This window comes from Zalophus californianus, chromosome 10, assembly GCF_009762305.2.
Source record: "Zalophus californianus isolate mZalCal1 chromosome 10, mZalCal1.pri.v2, whole genome shotgun sequence".
Taxonomy (NCBI): domain Eukaryota; kingdom Metazoa; phylum Chordata; class Mammalia; order Carnivora; family Otariidae; genus Zalophus; species Zalophus californianus.
The window spans coordinates 49,094,969-49,112,318 of NC_045604.1; the positions used below are offsets into that span (position 1 = coordinate 49,094,969).

General features: G+C 37.3%; 1 protein-coding gene across 8 annotated transcripts in view; it reads right to left on the reverse strand.

Annotated features, from left to right (window-relative positions):
• The window catches only part of RASAL2 (RAS protein activator like 2), a 355,523-nt gene that overhangs the window by 186,665 nt on the left and 151,508 nt on the right, over window positions 1-17,350 (reverse strand). For all 8 annotated transcript variants that reach the window (XM_035722101.1, XM_027610621.2, XM_027610626.2 and 5 more), the window contains one exon: window positions 1,369-1,496. In XM_035722101.1, the coding sequence (XP_035577994.1) occupies window positions 1,369-1,496 (128 nt within the window). The remainder of the gene's footprint in view (window positions 1-1,368; window positions 1,497-17,350) is intronic.

The following is a 17,350-nucleotide window of genomic DNA, read 5'->3' on the forward strand; positions in this document are numbered from 1 at the left end:
ATCTACCCTGAAAATCTGTTGTGTCGTGTAGCCACCTTCAGGAATGATCTTAGCTAGATCTGCTGGAGAACTTGCTACAGCTTCTGCATCAGCACCTGCTGCTTCACCTTGAACTTTCATGTACTGGAGGAGGCTTCTTTCCTTCCTTAAACCTCATGAACCAACCTGTGCTGGCTTCCAGTTTTCTTCTGTAGCTTCCTCACCTCTCTCAGCCTTTACAGAATTGAAGAGAGTTAGGGCCTTGCTCTGGAATAGGCTCTGGCTGAAGGAAATGTTATGGCTGGTTTGATCCTCTATCCAGACCACTGAAACTTGCCCTGTCTCAGCAATAAGGCTGTTCCACTTTCTTTTTCTTTTTTCTTTTCTTTTTTTTTTTTAAGGCTGTTCCACTTTCTTATCACTCCTATGTTCACTGGAGTAGCACTTTTAATTTCCTTCAAGAACTTTTCTTTTGCATTCATAAGTTGGTTTGGTGCAAGAGGCCTAGCTTTCAGCCTCACTTGGCATTCAACATGCCTCCCTCACTAAGCTTACTCATTTCTAGCTTTTCATTTAGAGTGAGAGATGTGAGAGTCCTCCTTTCACATGGAACACTTAGAGGCCATTGCAGGGTTATTAACTGGCCTATTTCGATATTGTGTCTCAGGGAATCTCAGACAGGCTAGAGAAGAGGGAGAGAGATGGGGGCAGCCATCGGCAGAGCAGTCAAAACATACACACTTATCAATTAAGTTCACCGTTTTAGATGGATATGGTTCATGGTGCCTCAAAATGATTACAACAGTAACATCAATCAAAGATCACTGATCATAGATCACCATAACAAATACAATAATAATGGAAAAGCTTGAAGTGATAATTACCAAAATGTGACACAGAGACACGAAATGAGCATATGCTACTGGAGATATGGCTCCAACAGACTTGCTCAGCACAGGCTTGCCACAAACCCTCAAACTGTTAAAATGTGATATCTGCCAAGTGCAATAAAGTGAGGTTCAATAGAAGGAGGTATGCCTATACTTATAATTTATCATTCATACAGCCTCCATTTCTATAAATGTCACACAACAAAATGCAAATAAAAACTAGCTTTCAGGAATCTGGTCAGAAAGAGAAGTAGCGGGGCGCCTGGGTGGCTCAGTCATTAAGTGTCTGCCTTCGGCTCAGGTCACGGTCCCAGCGTCCTGGGATCGAGCCCCGCATCGGGTTCCCTGCTTGGCAGGAAGCCTGCTTCTCCCTCTCCCACTCCCCCTGCTTGTGTTCCCTCTCTCGCTGTGTCTCTCTCTGTCAAATAAATAAATAAAACCTTAAAAAAAAAGAAAAAAAAGAAAGAGAAGTAGCTTTCCTCAGAAATATCCATCTCACCTCCTTCTCCTTGTTGAGCAACACCAACTGGCTGTCTGTGAGGATGCAATACTTCCGCTCCCATGTTGTGGTCTCTGTGTAGGGTGACTGGCCACAAGACAGACGATGGGTAGGTGGCCCCTTGACATCTAAGTGACAAATATGAAAAACAAAAGTGAGAAATCAGTATCGTGCTTACTTAGTAGACTAGTATTTCAAATGTAAAATTCTTCAAAATTGAATTAAAGAGTTTTAAACATGAATCTAAATGCTAAGTTGAAAACTTCCTTTGAAGAAAATAAACTATTATAAACAGAGGGGAAAATTGGTGCTTCAGTCTGCAGAAAAGAAGGCTGAAACCCTAGAAAGAATTGTTAGCACAAACCTGACGCAGTAATCACCACTGTACATGTACTAAAACAATGGGAGGTTGCTTCACAGCTAAACTAACATTCAAAATAAAGAGGTGGGGATGACTCAGAGACAAGAAAAAAAGAGAGAACCTCTCGTCTTCAGGAAGATGACGTTGTATGTACACTTTGAGAGTACTGCTGACCCCAGACAAAGAATGAAGCTATTATCAGCCAGTGTCTTCCAAATGGCTTTATTTCTAGTCACGCACAAAAATTAAAAATATTTAAAGGATAGCACCATATTACCACTAGAGGCCAGTAAGATCTTAAAAACACAGAAAGCAACTTCCTCAAGGCAAGATCTAAATATATTACCATCAGGTCTCTTAGAGGTGGAGGTACACATCAGAGCTAAATATCTGACTCTTCTCAAATGTCTCATTTCCCTATTAAATACCAAGTGGTTACTCTTACTTTGTTACTTTAAATTTTTTTGATATGAACTGTTTACTCATTGGGCTGCTATAAAACTTGCAACACGTCTTAATCAAAACTACACATTAGATCCACTAAAGAAAGCTTTTATGACAGTTGAATATTAAAAGTTCTTTAGCCATGAAGGACTAATTCCTGTAAGGAATATACTGAAGGGATGATTTTAAAGACATTATTTATTACAATGTAGTTATTATGCTAGAGGAGCATCTCAAACTGGGGAAATTAGAAAACAAACACCTATAGGGCAGGAGAGCTGTAAATCATAAATAAGCACATTTTATCTATTACATGAGTGTTTTCGTTACTGTTACGTTCTACAACACTTTTTATCACAGGACGATAGGCATTGCTGGTACTGGCTTCAAGGAAATACAAATAATGTCCTAGATATTTTATATGATAATCACCCAAATAAGCAAAGCGAGAGCTGGAATTCTGTCAGAAACAAACAAGTCCGTAACTAGGGCACTTAGGTGTAGGTCTCTCCTTTTGCATTGCCTTGTTATTTTCAGTGCTCCTCCTGGCTTAACTTCCTTTGCTCTCTAAAAATCTATCTAAACTTGTTGCTCTGCATATTTAAGGGAGCTTATCAACTACCCTACAAATAACTCAGTCACAGAACCCATGCTACTGGGGCTTGGCTGGACATGCTACTAATTCTTAGTTCACTGCTTTCCTTTCTCCCCCTCAGTGTTCTGAGTCTGTCTCCTCTGCACTGTGTACATCTATAACTTCCCCAGTTCACAAACTCTCGTCCCTACCCTCAAGCCCCCCCGTATTCTAATAGAGCATCTACATTTTAAAGTTTTCTGTAGACTTCAAAATGTCCTAAAATTATCACAAAAAGCTTGAAACGAGGTGACTCTTAATCCTTTTTGACACATATAGAAGATTCTTGCCTATACTTAAAAGCCATGTCAAAGCTGATTTTCTTCACATGATTTGGACAAACAAATGGGTTAGATTTTTACCACAATGCAGGCTTATTTTTAGAGTCAAATACCAACTCCACTTCAACAGAGAGGGATACACCTACTTTATGTGGAAATGTGGTGGTTTTGTGGCCTAGACAAGTTTTCATTCAAATGACTAACCTGCTTACGTAAGTTAGCCATGGGTGACCGAAGCTGCCCACTGTAATTTAATTTGAACAGTAATCTTAGGATCTATACTAAGCAAGAAGACAGTGATAGGCTCTGTCCAATAAAATTAGAACATAGGATACTATATTTATAGCATAACTCAGGTTTCCTGACCAAATAGAATCTGTTATCAGCACTGAATTTAAGAAAACCTAAATTCCCTTCCCTGTGTCATCCTAAGTAATTCTCCTAAAGTCTCACTGTCTCATGTTCTCCTTTCCTTCAACCTGGGCTTTCCTGTTGGTTTCTTTGCTGTATTGTGAAGTAAGACAGTGTCTCACACAGCATTTTGGGACCCCAAACTATTCCTCCCCAGTGCTAAAGGTAGAATGAAGTAGGGAGCAATACCACTGTATTTAAAAAATAAATAAAAAAATGTTCTGTCTAAATGATGAGATCGGTTAGCCATGTTATAAATTTTACAGTTTCACATTTATTATCTAATACCCACTTTTTGATCACTTTGTATGAATGTATACCAAGGAAGAAAACATTAGACAAGTTAGAATAAGTGATTTTGGGGGGTTCTTTTAAGCACTTCTGGTGGATTAAGGTTTAAAAGGCATTTTAAATAACAAGATAAAATAAGATTATAAAATAACCTATAGATTTAACTCATTCATTCTATCATGTCCTTGTTTCCATGTTTACGTGAAGATTTAACGGTACACTTGTAAAGCCTATATACTAAGATTATATTATATTACCATAGGACAGGCTCACCTTACCAATACTACCCCTCAATCAGTCAATCAATCAATATCAATCTCTCTCTCTCTCCCTCCCTCCCTCCGTCTCCCTCTCAGCTCTAGTAACATACTTCGAACTTTTGACTTCCAATTATATTTAGTGTCTAAAATTTATTAAAGAAAAGGATAACAGAATTACAAATAAGAATCTTAATAGCAAAACTGGAAAAAAAAATTTAGCTTTCCATTGTCCCAGTCCTATAAAGCTCCTAAGTGCACTGGATGCTGGCTTTATTACAAATACTGAATAATTTTAGAAACATTAAAAAGCATCAGAGGTGGGCGCCTGGGTGGCTCAGTCAGTTAAGCGTCTGCCTTCAGCTCAGGTCATGATCCCAGGGTTCTGGGATTGAGTCCTGTGTTGGCTCCCTGCTCAGTGAGGAGCCTGCTCCTCCATCTCTCTATGCCCCACCCCCCTGCCCATGCTTTTTCTCCTGCTCTCTCTCAAATAAATAAATAAAATCTTTAAAAAAAAAAAAAGCATCAGAAGTTACTCACTGGATCCCTTTGGAGAGCACTTCTCTAACACTGGCTATTATCATGCAGGGACTAGTAATTCTCAAATTCTTTTGATCTTAGGATCCCTTTAAACTCTTAAAATTATTGACGACTTCAAAGAGTTTTTATTTGTATGGGCCATATTCATCAATATTTACCATATTAGAAATTAAAACTGAGAAATTTTTTAAAAATAGTCAGTTAATGATAAGAAACCTACTGCATATTAACACACATATTTTTAATGAAATGTAACCATTATCTAAAACAAACAAACAAAAATAAGTGAGAGGAGTGATGCTGTTTTAAGTTTTGGAAATCTCTTTTTGAAGTCTGGCTGAATAGAAGGCGACTGGGTTCTTATATTTGCTTCAGCATTCCATCTATTGCTTCATGTTGTTTTGGTTGAAGTATATGAAGAAACTCTGGGCTCACACAGACATGCAGTTGGAAGGAAAGGGTATTTTAATAGCATTTTTAGATAACTGTGGATCATCTTTTTTAATACTACACCAAAGCCTGACAAGAGGACACTTCTTAAAAGTGAGTAAAATGTGGAATCTGACACCACAGCAATGAACTTTTCATACTGTTACATTAAAAATCATTGGTGTACCTCATCTTTGAATGGATTTTTTTTTACCCATATGCATGAGTTTTTAACATCATACACTGACCATTTCCAAAACACTGGTTTGGTTTTGCAGATTTTCCAGATTATGGCACTTTTCATTATGTAATATCAAAAAATCATATTCATTAATCTTCAGAAAAGTCTTGACCTTATCACAGAAGTCTTTACTGGGAAGCTATCAAGCATTTTTTGTCTTGAATTTTATCATTAGCAATAAATACTGTTGGCTTTTTCTCCTTAAATGAGAGCTTTATGTCTTTCTTTTTCCAGATAATGTCTGCCAAAGAACTATAGTCTTTCAGTTGTTTCAAAGTAAAAGCGGTGTTCCATGAAAACAAGTGGCAAGTTCAGCCATTTGCACAAAATGCTTTCTGTTGTGATAGCTGTCACACTTCAGTATGCAGCTCATGGGTGGTTCTCAGTGTCATCAGACAGAATGTTAAAAAGATGGGAACTCTAGGGTTGAGAGTCAATAAAATTAAGGATTTTTGCTGAGTTCTCAAGGATTTTCTGAAAACTATCTGTTTTCCCCCTCCTGTGTGTGGCGGAGGAGAATGCAATGACTACTGATAGTTTGGAGCCACCTCCTTGATCTTACTACTACTTACTGCCTCAGTGGTTCTACTCATAATTGCTTTTCCATCACCAGTGCCGAAGTCCATACAGTTTTTTTTAAAACGGGTAAGTTTATCGTGAAAATAGTTTTAACCTAACAGATCAGGGAGATCCTTGGGTTCTAGTGTTCCACAGACCATACTTTAAAAACCACTGCTTAGACACAGGAAGCCAGTGAGGATTCTAAGGAAATCTGGCAATAGCTTGCTAAGATAAAGCAGAAAAAAACCAGAGGTCTTATATAATGGATGGGAGACTAATGTAATGGCCGGGCATGGAATAATTGGGGTCACAGACTGGTGACAGTGAAATAGAAAGAAAGAGTTCATGTGACCCTAATTTCAAAATAGCAATTTAGCAGGGAATTCCGCAACCAATTTTTGCAAAATAGGAATAAAGAAAACCTAAAGGGAAGCTTTTAATTTGTAATGAATTAGAAGGAGTCACTGTAATCCATTATATCCAAATCACTTCAAAACAGCATTCAAAATGCCAGATTACTTAGTCTACCTGTCAATCTAAAAGTCAAACCCTGGGCCTCCTCAAGCACTAATATAAATTTAGTAACTACCTGGTAAGGAAACAACAGCAACAATTTTCTTGTGTATAACCCTTCCACATAACCCTTCCTTGTAACCAGAGAAGGCAGCATCAGGGCCTGTCACATCCTTTGACAAAGATGATGAATAAAAATGGAAATTCTAGTAGGTATAATCTGTAACTAGTCTCGCTGTAACTTTTCTCTTGGAGGGTAAGCATCTTCTTGTCTCTTCCAGACTTAGAAAGCATCTCAAAAGACTTACAGTAGGAAAGTATTAAAGGGATTTGACTGAAAGCAGAAATAGGGGTAAGGAGAGTAGAAAAGAACAAGTCCATGACCCAAATATGGAGAATGTCAAAGAAAAAACAGCTGTGAGAAATTTTATTATTTTATCATACAGCTCCGTAGAAGTTCATCTGAGTTGCTTTTGTATCACGTCATTTACTAGCCACATGTTCTTTTAAAATTCCAACATTATAAGTTAAATGCAATTGGTAAAATTCTAAACCTATTTACTGCCATCCAAAGCAAGCTTTACAGAGTATTCTACAGAGAGACTCTTCCAACTAACACAGGCCCTAATGTTTCATTCAATCTCAATAGCCTTTCACTGATTCTTAGTACCAACCTAAAAAAGCAAAAACAAAACACGGTTTTGGGAAATCTATCTATACAGGTGAAATTTTAATGTATTAAAAAAGAAACACATTTCTAGCATGTAGTTGTTATAAACCGCAGAGGTCTGAACTACTTAGACAGATCTATATTTTCATGTGTGTGTGTTTATTTCCATGCCAGAGCCAACCCGGTTTATTAATGGCAAGTTCTTCCCAACATTCAAAATTCAGTCATCAGACTCATTTTCATTCTGAATTTGGTTAGAATTCAAAGTCAAAGTATAAACATTACTTTATTAAGTCTCGGAACTGGAGTGACCACTTTTCTTAACAGAAGTAAAAATACATCTAAATAACTTTATAACAGAGCTATGCTACTCAAAACTAGCTAAGAACGTGTCAATTTCCCAAACTACACAAAGGGCTATTTTTCTCTTCACCAAAATGTTCAAAACAGTTTTAACAGAAGTTCAAGTTTAAATATCATTTATATTCATAGGCCAACTAACAAGCTATCTTTTCAACAGATAGTTCTTTATTTTTCTAAAAAGAATAAAAGCCTTGCCCTGCCATACAGCTTTAAAAATGTGGTATATTCTTGGCTATTTTCTACAGGCAATTTCTGTTGCAACAGAAGAAATGTTAGAGTTGCCACATGAAGATGGTTTTTAATCTTCATGTCCCTGACTGTAACATGCTGCTCAGCAGCAGCCCCCTGACATTAGATATATGACCAAATAATTTTATAAATGTGTTAATGCTGTCTGATCAAGACTTAATGTGGCTGCCATCAATTACCGCATCAATATATTTTAAGTCACTCTCTTTCATTTTTATAGTATTGAAAGGAAAGACAAAACCAACCAGATTTGTCTTTAATAAACCAAAATTAAAGTTTAATTTTCTTTACTTTATCCCCTCCTTACATTTCCACCCTCCATATTCTGTCAAAATGTCAGAAAAATACCTATTTGCAGAATAAGCAAACAAAAATCTTCTTATAATAACTACCCAAACATAAAATTATCGGCTATGAACTCTGCTTTGTCCTGACATGCAATGAACCTTTGGGCTGGCAAATTACATTACAGTGAATACAAATCGATGGCCCCAGTAGATTTAAATATGGTCACACTCACCTTGGTGAGTAATAAGGATACTAAGTAATAAATGATTCAGTATGTTTAAGATATAAAATCATTACTAGGTCAGAAATGTTTGCCTTTATGGAAATACATTTTAGTCTATCATAAATTCACTATGAGACCGTAACTATTTGTTAAAATGAATTTATATCGTGTCTTTTATGCTTAGCTAGCCATTTATGTTTCCTTCTCACCTATGGAGGCTTAATTGCCATGCTACTTGATCTCTGGTGGCTAGTCAGTAAATCCCCTATGCTGCCCATTACCCTTTTTAAGAGAAAGGGAGGGCAGGTAGGAGACATCAAGGGACACTTCTTTCTGGTGAGTGATTTCCTTTAGACTAAGATTTGCAAAGGCTCCCTTTGCTGCCTGCCTCTCAGTCTCAGCAGCACCAGGGCCTAAGCCAGGGGCTTCTACCTCTGCTCCATCACAGGCCAGAGTTACCTGATAACAACGTAGTAAGTTCCTTGAAGGCCTGACCTTTATAGAAGACAATCAGATGTTTGATAAAGGTAACACTTCTTTTTTTAGAAGAACTAATTTTAATTGGATGCTATTATCTACCTATTTTAAAGAGGATGACCAGGGTGGGAAACCATTACCACAATGGTTCCACCTTGCATCTCCTTCCGTGTCACTAGTACAGTTTGCACTGCACCTGATCACGTGTGCCGTTCAAGGGCAGGCAGAACAGATGATATGGTTTTCTGCTGCTTTTCGGACATGCATTAGAAGGACTAAGTCTCATAATTCCCACACAGGGCCAAGTACTGCTTAAGCAACTCCATGGCTTGGGTAACTGAATGGCATGTAGTGGATGAGGCCGCGTTCGGATGACAGATGGCAGTCAATCACACCCTGTACTTCAACCCCAATAGGACCACTTACATCTACAGTTTATACTCTCACCTAAACAGAAAAATATAAAATACTCAAAACAATTCACTTATATACTAATCCTTAGAAGGAGAAAAAGGTCTATATGCAAGTTTTTCTTAAATAGCCAAGTATTGTGCAAATTTAAGAAAAGTGTAAGAAAATACTAATCTGTCCCTTAAAACATAACCATGGCCTTATAGAAATGATCAAAACTCAAGATGCTTTTTGTGTCTCATATTGCTGTTACTGGTAGAAAAATGAACTATACTAAGAATCAATCTCAAACACCATGTAATACTCATTTCTTCTGTTATATTTAGCACCTCTTCCTATATTAATATACCCCCACGCTTGCCTCTTTTTGAATTGAATCTCTTCACTTTCCTTTAGGGGCAGCTGCTGTGGGGAAAGAATCAGAGCTTTAAAAGGAATGTGATTCTTAGTGGAGAAGGAAAAACAGAGTAGTTTACCACTATTGAGAGATCGGTTTCTGAGGTTTTAGCAATTGGTTATACAGCCAATACTGTAACAGTATCTCTATCTAAAGGAGCAAAGAAGGCAGACTACATTAAAAATAAAACCTATCAAGAGTTTGGCAGCATTAAAAAATTTTAATAGCTCTACCTCACTCCACAGAATCAAGTGAAATAGAATTACAGAGCTAAATATGCATCTCTTCTGAATTGTGACCTGTTTGAGTCACAAATCACTGAGCTTACAGTGAAAACTATCAAGGAGATAATACAGGCTTCTCTAAAGAATCCTATCAGTCACTCACTGCTAAGTCGACAACCCAATTCAGTCAGCTCAGTCCTGACGCAACTTAGCTGACTTACATAAGAAGTGAAAAACCTTTCTTTTTATCAAAAACCACTGACCTCAAATCAGGAGGAGGGAACAAATACCTTAATATGAGACTATAAAGCAGTAAAAGGAAGCATTTAGCATATTCTCTTCAATACATCCAACAAATAGAACTGACACCCCTCTTAACCAAATCTAATCCATGCCTGCAAATGTGTTGGATAGCAAATTTTCACGTAACAGGAGACTATATTCTGATTTTAAGTGAAAAAAGAAATTTAGTTCAAGCTCATCTAAAACTCCCAATTAATTTCCCCAAATATTAAGTATTCTTAATACTTCATATATACAATATTACAATCGTACATACCTATATGCAATCCACCAAAAACTTCTAAACTAAAAATAAACAAGCAAAATCATTAATATTTAATGAACTTGTTAGTGGGTATGTTTATGCACAATATACAGTATTAGATACACATTACATCTTCCTCTTAGACTGCAAATATATACTGTAAGGTAAACAATAATCTGTTAAGATGCATAGTGAATGCAAATAGCACTACAAAATAAAATTAACAAGGCTTTCTAAAACTAACACGACTTTCATAATTTTATTGTTTCTCACAAATAGGTAAGAACCACAGGCATACGTGCACAGTACATGGGGACATATGCACAGCAAAGCTTATGTCTTTCGTCTTTTGTCTCTCATTAGCCTTTATCATCTCCATCATTTCTCCCACTGTAAGAGGTTTACTAATCCTCCTTGGCTCACCTACTTTTCACAGGCTTTTCCATTATCTTAAAAGATATTTTGACTGCATGAAACCTTTAAACAGCACGATCACGAAATACTATCCTGTTGGGAAAACAACTGATATAGGGGATGGCAGTCTACTCCACTTTCTCTTACCCAGATTCACGTGCAACCTAATGTTTTTGGCCAGAATACACGTGCGAATTTCTTTTAATGGTACTTCCATTTGGATGGTCAATTTTAGGTTAAAAATTTCCAAGTCACTGTAGCAAATATTTGGATGATGAGAGTTCACATATCAAGAGATACTTTCACATTACAGGTAGTAAAGAGGAATGAATGGATAGAGGGAAGCAATTGATGATAAGTGTAAAGTAGAAGAAATAAAAACAAAGGTCAACACAAAAAGAAATGCAGGTAGAGGGAGGTCCTTTGGGAAACAAATTAGAGTTGAAAGAGATGTTAAAGGCTAGTAAACCACACTCCTTCAGTTCACAGATCATTAAAATGAGGCTCAGAGAGAGAAAATTACTTGCTCAAAGTGATGCACTTAGCAAAGTTATCTTATAATTTAGTTCTTTGATATGTAATCTAGAATTTTTTTCTAGCATATCAGTAAAGCTTCTTCTTGCTTTTTGTTTTGTTTTTAATTCAGTGAGTATTTATGTATTGTGCATACAGTACTGTACTTGAGCCTGGGAAAATAAGAGTGAGCAGGACAGACCTACTCACTGAACTCATAGAGCTTTAATTTAGTAGAGGGGTCAAATCCTGTACAATTAGAATACAGTTAATTTAAACAATTATGATAAACACTGTAAGAAGCAATAGAGGGTGTTGTGAGAGCATATAATAAGAGCAATGGACTTAAGTCTGTGGCATTGTAGCAGCTGGGAAGATGGTCAATGGGAGAGGGGAATGTAAGTACTAGCATTTCTAGGAGGCCTCTCTGGCTACTGCACAGGGAACAAGGGGGTAAGGCCAGGAGCTAGGAGGCTGGTGAGATAGTCTGGGCCAAGGTCATGCAGAGAGATCTTGGAACCATACTAAGTATGTTTGTTGGTCTGGATCTTAGGCAGGAAAGGAAGCTCCTGAAGAATTTTAAACAGAAGAGTGACACTACAGATGCACATTTTTGTCAAGAGGTGAATGGGGTTTCCATTTACTGAGATTTGGAATTCTGAAAGAAAACCAAGTTTGAAGAGTAAGCTGATGAATTTAGTTTGGGTCCAATTAGGGCAAAAAAAAAAAAAAAAGATCAAGTCAAACCTAGATCTGCTATCCAGGTCCAAGACCTCTAATCCTGGCCTTCAAACGAACCTGGAATTGCTTCAGGGAGTCCACAAATGTCTTATTCAAATTTCATTTCAAGAAATACATGGCAGCTATTAAGGTTAAAATGGAAGAATGGACATATATAATTTCATTTCTTCTCAAAACTCCACTAAAACTAAAGATAAGTTTATATTTATAGATAGAGACAGAGCTAAAACTCCACATAGATGGAAAGAAACAGAAATGGGGAAAAATTAAATAAAATTTTAGAAGCTATGAAGAATATGTTCAAGTGTTAACTGACTTAGCAGGCCTGAGAAAACTGAATCCTAGTTGAAGAGTGAGGAAAGCTAAGAACCAACCCAATTTACATCAGAGAATCTTCAAAAAGTTTATGGATAGGCTAGTACTAGGTATCTCTCAATGGGGAGGAGGGATGGTCTAAAATGAGACCTAGGTAAGCTGATTTAAGAATCAGTCAGTGTCCCAAGATCTTCTCTCCAATTAATTCTATAGGCAACTGTCACTCCCCAACCACCCAGGTAAAAGAATGAAGGTTTGCTCTCTTGGAAGGGTAAAATCAAGGGTGAAGTAAAGGATGACTGTCACAGTTGAGAAGAGCATAAAATGCTAAGAAGTGCTTTCCACAAAATTCTCTTAAAGCCACTCCCCGCCCCCCAACTGATTCACAGAACTGGCAGACAGACAAATTGCCCTCTTGGCAATTAGAAGAACATTCTGTGGGTATCACATCAGCTCAGGAGGAAAGAACCAAAGGGAATTCTCCCAACAAACAGCCCATCTAGATCACCTTACACAAAAGCCTTCAGTAGACAAGCCCCAATTCTACACTCAGATCTTCTAGACAAATTTCTCATCTACAATTCTTAATCTGGAGTAGATACAAGAGATCAAAGAAAAGTCCCTACCATGAGAAAACAGAGATCAAAACAAACAGGAAAAGGCAATTTGAAGGAGACACAAATGATACCGGAAGAAAAAATACAACCAACCATCATTATCCTCAGAGGTATGAGAAGAAATAATGTCCATTAAACAAAAACAGGATGCTTTTTATAAAAAGCAACAGTTATAGAACTAAAAGAGCTTTTTGTATATTAAAAACATGATAGCAGAAATGAAAACAAAACTCAATAGTACAGTTAGAAGATAAAGTTCAGAAAATATCCCAGGAAAAAAAAAAGAGAGATGGAAAAGAAAAAGGAAAAGAAACTCGAGAATTTAATCCAGGAGATTCAACATAAAAATATTAGAAAAAAAAAGCTATCCACCAAAATACATCGCTAAGAAAAAAGTTTACATGAAAAAGCTCAGAACAAGAATGGATCCAGACCTCTCAAATGCAACCCAGGAATTTGGAAGACAATGGAGTAATGCCTTTAAACTTCTAAAAGAAAATTATTTCCAACCTAAATTATTCACTTAGCCGAACAATCAAGCATGTGAATAAAATAAAAATGTTTTTGATATTCAAGGCCTCAAATTTTGGGGAGTGTCCTAGTCTGCATGGCTGCTGCAACAAAATATTACAAACTGGGTGGCTTAAGCAATGAAAATTTATTTTCCCATAGGTCTGGAAGATGCAAGCTAATTTGGTTCCTGGTGAGAGCTCTCTTCCGGACTTGCAGAGGGCTGCTTTCTTGCTGTGTCCTCGCATGATGGAAAGAAAGAGGTATCTCTTCCTCTTCTTATAAAGGCACCAGTTCTATCAGATTAGGGCGCCACCCTAATGAACCCATCTAACCTTTACCACCTCTTTACAGTCCTATCTCCAAGATATAGTTACATAAAATAATTGGGGGGGGAGGGGTGACAAACTTTCAATCCATAACAGGGAGTAAACCAAGAAAACAGCACACCATATTTTTACAACAGGTGTTCTAAACTCAGGAAGAGAATCGAAGAGTATTTCAAAGTGATGATGAAGAGAAATAGGAGGCTGATAACTATGCACCAAATATAAGCAATCCTGACTGGAACAATGTGAATAAAGAGACTGGCATGCTGAAGACATCATACCATGCTTTTTGCTACTTTCCCATTTTTTAAAATACTGGAGCATGTGCTTGATTGAAAGGAGGAGGTAAATAAAAAGAGAGAAAGCCTTAGGATCCAGGAAATAGAGCTTCCACCCTAAGAAAAAGGCAAAGAGAATTCTAAGGATGATAGCAAAGCAAATACCTAGGATAATAGCTATTCAGAGAACAGTCTTAAATATAAAAAGACTAGGGGGATTCCAAGAGGGATGTCACCAAAAAAAAAAAAAAAGAAAATGAAACAGAATAAAGCTGGATCTGATGAATTACCTGATATTACTGACTTTGAGTAAAAACTGTACTGTACAACTACAAGAAAGCATGGGAAGAATAAGTAATAGGTACAAAGAAACCTACACAAATGAAAAAAAACAAGGCAATTATTAACCTCAGGAAAAAAGCAAGCAAAAAAAAAAAAAAAGGTAAGAAAGGAAATGTAAGAATGACATTCAACCATGCCCAGTTTAGGCATAATAGTGTAAAATACTGGATACTGAATTTATATACATATAAATTATGGTAAGGCAGTTGGGATGATTGTATTTGAAAGCCAACTCATCAACCACCATAACAAAAAATCAATAAAAATCTCAAAAATTGGGACGCCTGGGTGGCTCAGTCGTTAAGCATCTGCCTTCGGCTCAGGTCATGATCCCAGGGTCCTGGGATGGAGCCCCGCATCGGGATCCCTGCTCAGTGGGGAGCCTGCTTCTCCCTCTCCCTCTGCTGCTCCCCATGCTTGTGCTCTCTCTCTCTCTCTCTGACAAATAAATAAAAATCTTAAAGAAAATCTCAAGAATTGATGAATTAAAAAAGCAGCAGTATATTCATGTTATTTAGAATTAAGGAGGTATGTAAATGCCAGAATGAAAAATGAGAAGAACCAAAATTCTTGCCTCAGAAAAAGGAGGACAGGGTGAGGAAAACCAATATATTCTGTTAAGAAAAAGGCAGACAATCCAATCAAACAATGGGCAAAAGACTTGAAAAGTCACTTCATAAAAAAGAATATCCAGGACTGGGTGGCTCAGTTAGTTAAGCATCTGCCTTTGGCTCAGGTCATGATCTCAGGGTCCTGGGATTGAGCCGCATGTCAGCAGGGAGCTTGCTTCTCCACCTCCCCGTCCCCTGCTCATGCTCTCTCACTCTTGCACTCTCTTTCTCTCTCTCAAATAAATAAATAAATAAAATCTTAAAAAAAAAAAGACTATCCAAATGTCCATTTAACATGTAAAATGGTACTCAACTTCATTAATCATCAGGGAAATGCAAATTAAAACCACAGTGAGAGATTACTACTACACACTGACCAGAATGGCTAAAATGAAAAGATACTAAGTGTTTGGTGAGGATGTGAAACAAGTGCAGGTGGGAGTGTGAATTGGTACAATCACTTTGGAAAACTATTCGACAATATTTACAAAAACCAGACATATAAATATCCAGCAATTCTACTCCTAGACATATATACCCAACAGAAATAAGGACACATTTTCACCAAAAGACATTGATAAGATTGCACACCGTGACACGATTCATAATAGCCAAAACTAGAAATGATCCGAAATGTCCACCAATAGTAGAATGGGTAAGTGAACTGCAAAGAGAGTGAAAGCACTACAACTACATGGAACAACATGTATGAAGCTCACAAATATAATATTGAGCAAAGGAAGTCAGACAAAAAATGTATAATTTTGCTTATATAAAGTTCAAAAACAGGTAAAACTCACCTACAATATTAAAGTCAGCAACATAGTTACTCTTTGGATGAGCAGGGACTGGGAAAGGGCATCAGAGGGACTTCTGGGATGCTATCAATGTCCCGTTTCTTCAGCAGGCTGCAAGGTACTCAAGTATGTCGCCTTTATGTAAATTCATCAAGCCGTACATGAAGCTACAGGATTTTTGCACTTTTCTCTGTGTACATTATATTTCAATAAAAATAACCCTTTCTATTTTTAAAGTGAGTTCTACGCCCAACATAGGGCTTGACCTCACGGCCCTGATATCAAGAGTCACATGATTGAGCCAGACAGATGTCCCAATAAAAATTATACCCAGTTCTACCATTTATAAGTTGTGTGACCTTGGATAAATTACTCAACCTAAGTGAACTTCAATTTCTTCATCTTTAAAAAATGGATGACAAAACACCTACCCTCAGAGATTTCTGTGAGGTTCAAATGAAATAATACACATCAAATACTTAACAAAGTGCCTCACATATACTAAGCACACAAGTTTGGTATTACGATTAACCATCTGGGCACTGAAAAGGGGGAGAAAATCATTATATAGTCTCATTTTGAATGAATTTGACTTACATGAAACACAACTTTAGCTGTGTAGTCAGATGACTAGATTCAAATCTGCCACTTACTATTTCCATGATTTGGGGCAAATGATTTAGCCTGAGACTCCACTTTCTCAATTATAAAAGGGAATAAGAAGATCATGGTCTTGTGTGTATATGTGTGCATGTGTGTGTGTGTGTGTGTGTATAGAAAAAATTTTGAAGTTAAATTAAAAGTGAAAGTTCCAAACAAAGAGTGTTTGAAATATAAGTCTATCTATATTTTCATGTGTGCATATGTGTAGGTGTGAATGCATTAGTTATTTAAAAATATGAAAATAGGGGTGCCTGGGTGGCTCAGTCGTTAAGCGTCTGCCTTCGGCTCAGGTCATGATCTCAGGGTCCTGGGATGGAGCCCCGCATTGGGCTCCCTGCTCAGCGGGAAGCCTGCTTCTCCCTCTCCCTCTCCCCCTGCTTGTGTTCCCTCTCTTGCTGTGTCTCTCTCTGTCAAATAAATAAATAAAATCTTTAAAAAAAATAAAAAATAAAAATATGAAAATAAGTAGTGGAGGAAAACTCTAAAGGAGTTACAAGTGTTTGCCTCTATGGAACAGAAACCAGCTCAGGCACTGAGTAGAGAATATAACTGTTCTTTTTTATTTCAATTCTTGTAGTACACACTTGTAATTATGTGCATCTATTACTATGACTTAAGATTACATTTTTTTAAAGATTTTATTTATTCACTTGAGACACACAGAGAGAGAGAGAGAGCATGAGCAGGGGGAGAGGCAGAGGGAGAGGGAGAAGCAGGCTCCCCGCTGAGCCTGGAGCCCGATGTGGGGCTCGATCCTAGGACCCTGGGATCATGACCTGAGCCGAAGGCAGACACTTAACCATCTTAGCCACCCAGGCACCCCTTAAGATTACATTTTAAAGTGACATTATTCATTTTAAAAATATACAGCTCAGTCCTACCAAATGAGAAGATGGTTAAAGGGAGGCTCCAAACGAAGTTGATCAATATCAAGTTCATGGACAAAGAAGAAAACAAAGTTTAAAGCACTTCAACACATTCATAATTCAACTTCTCTATCATGATACATAGCGTGGGTAGCATAGAAATGCTAACTTTGA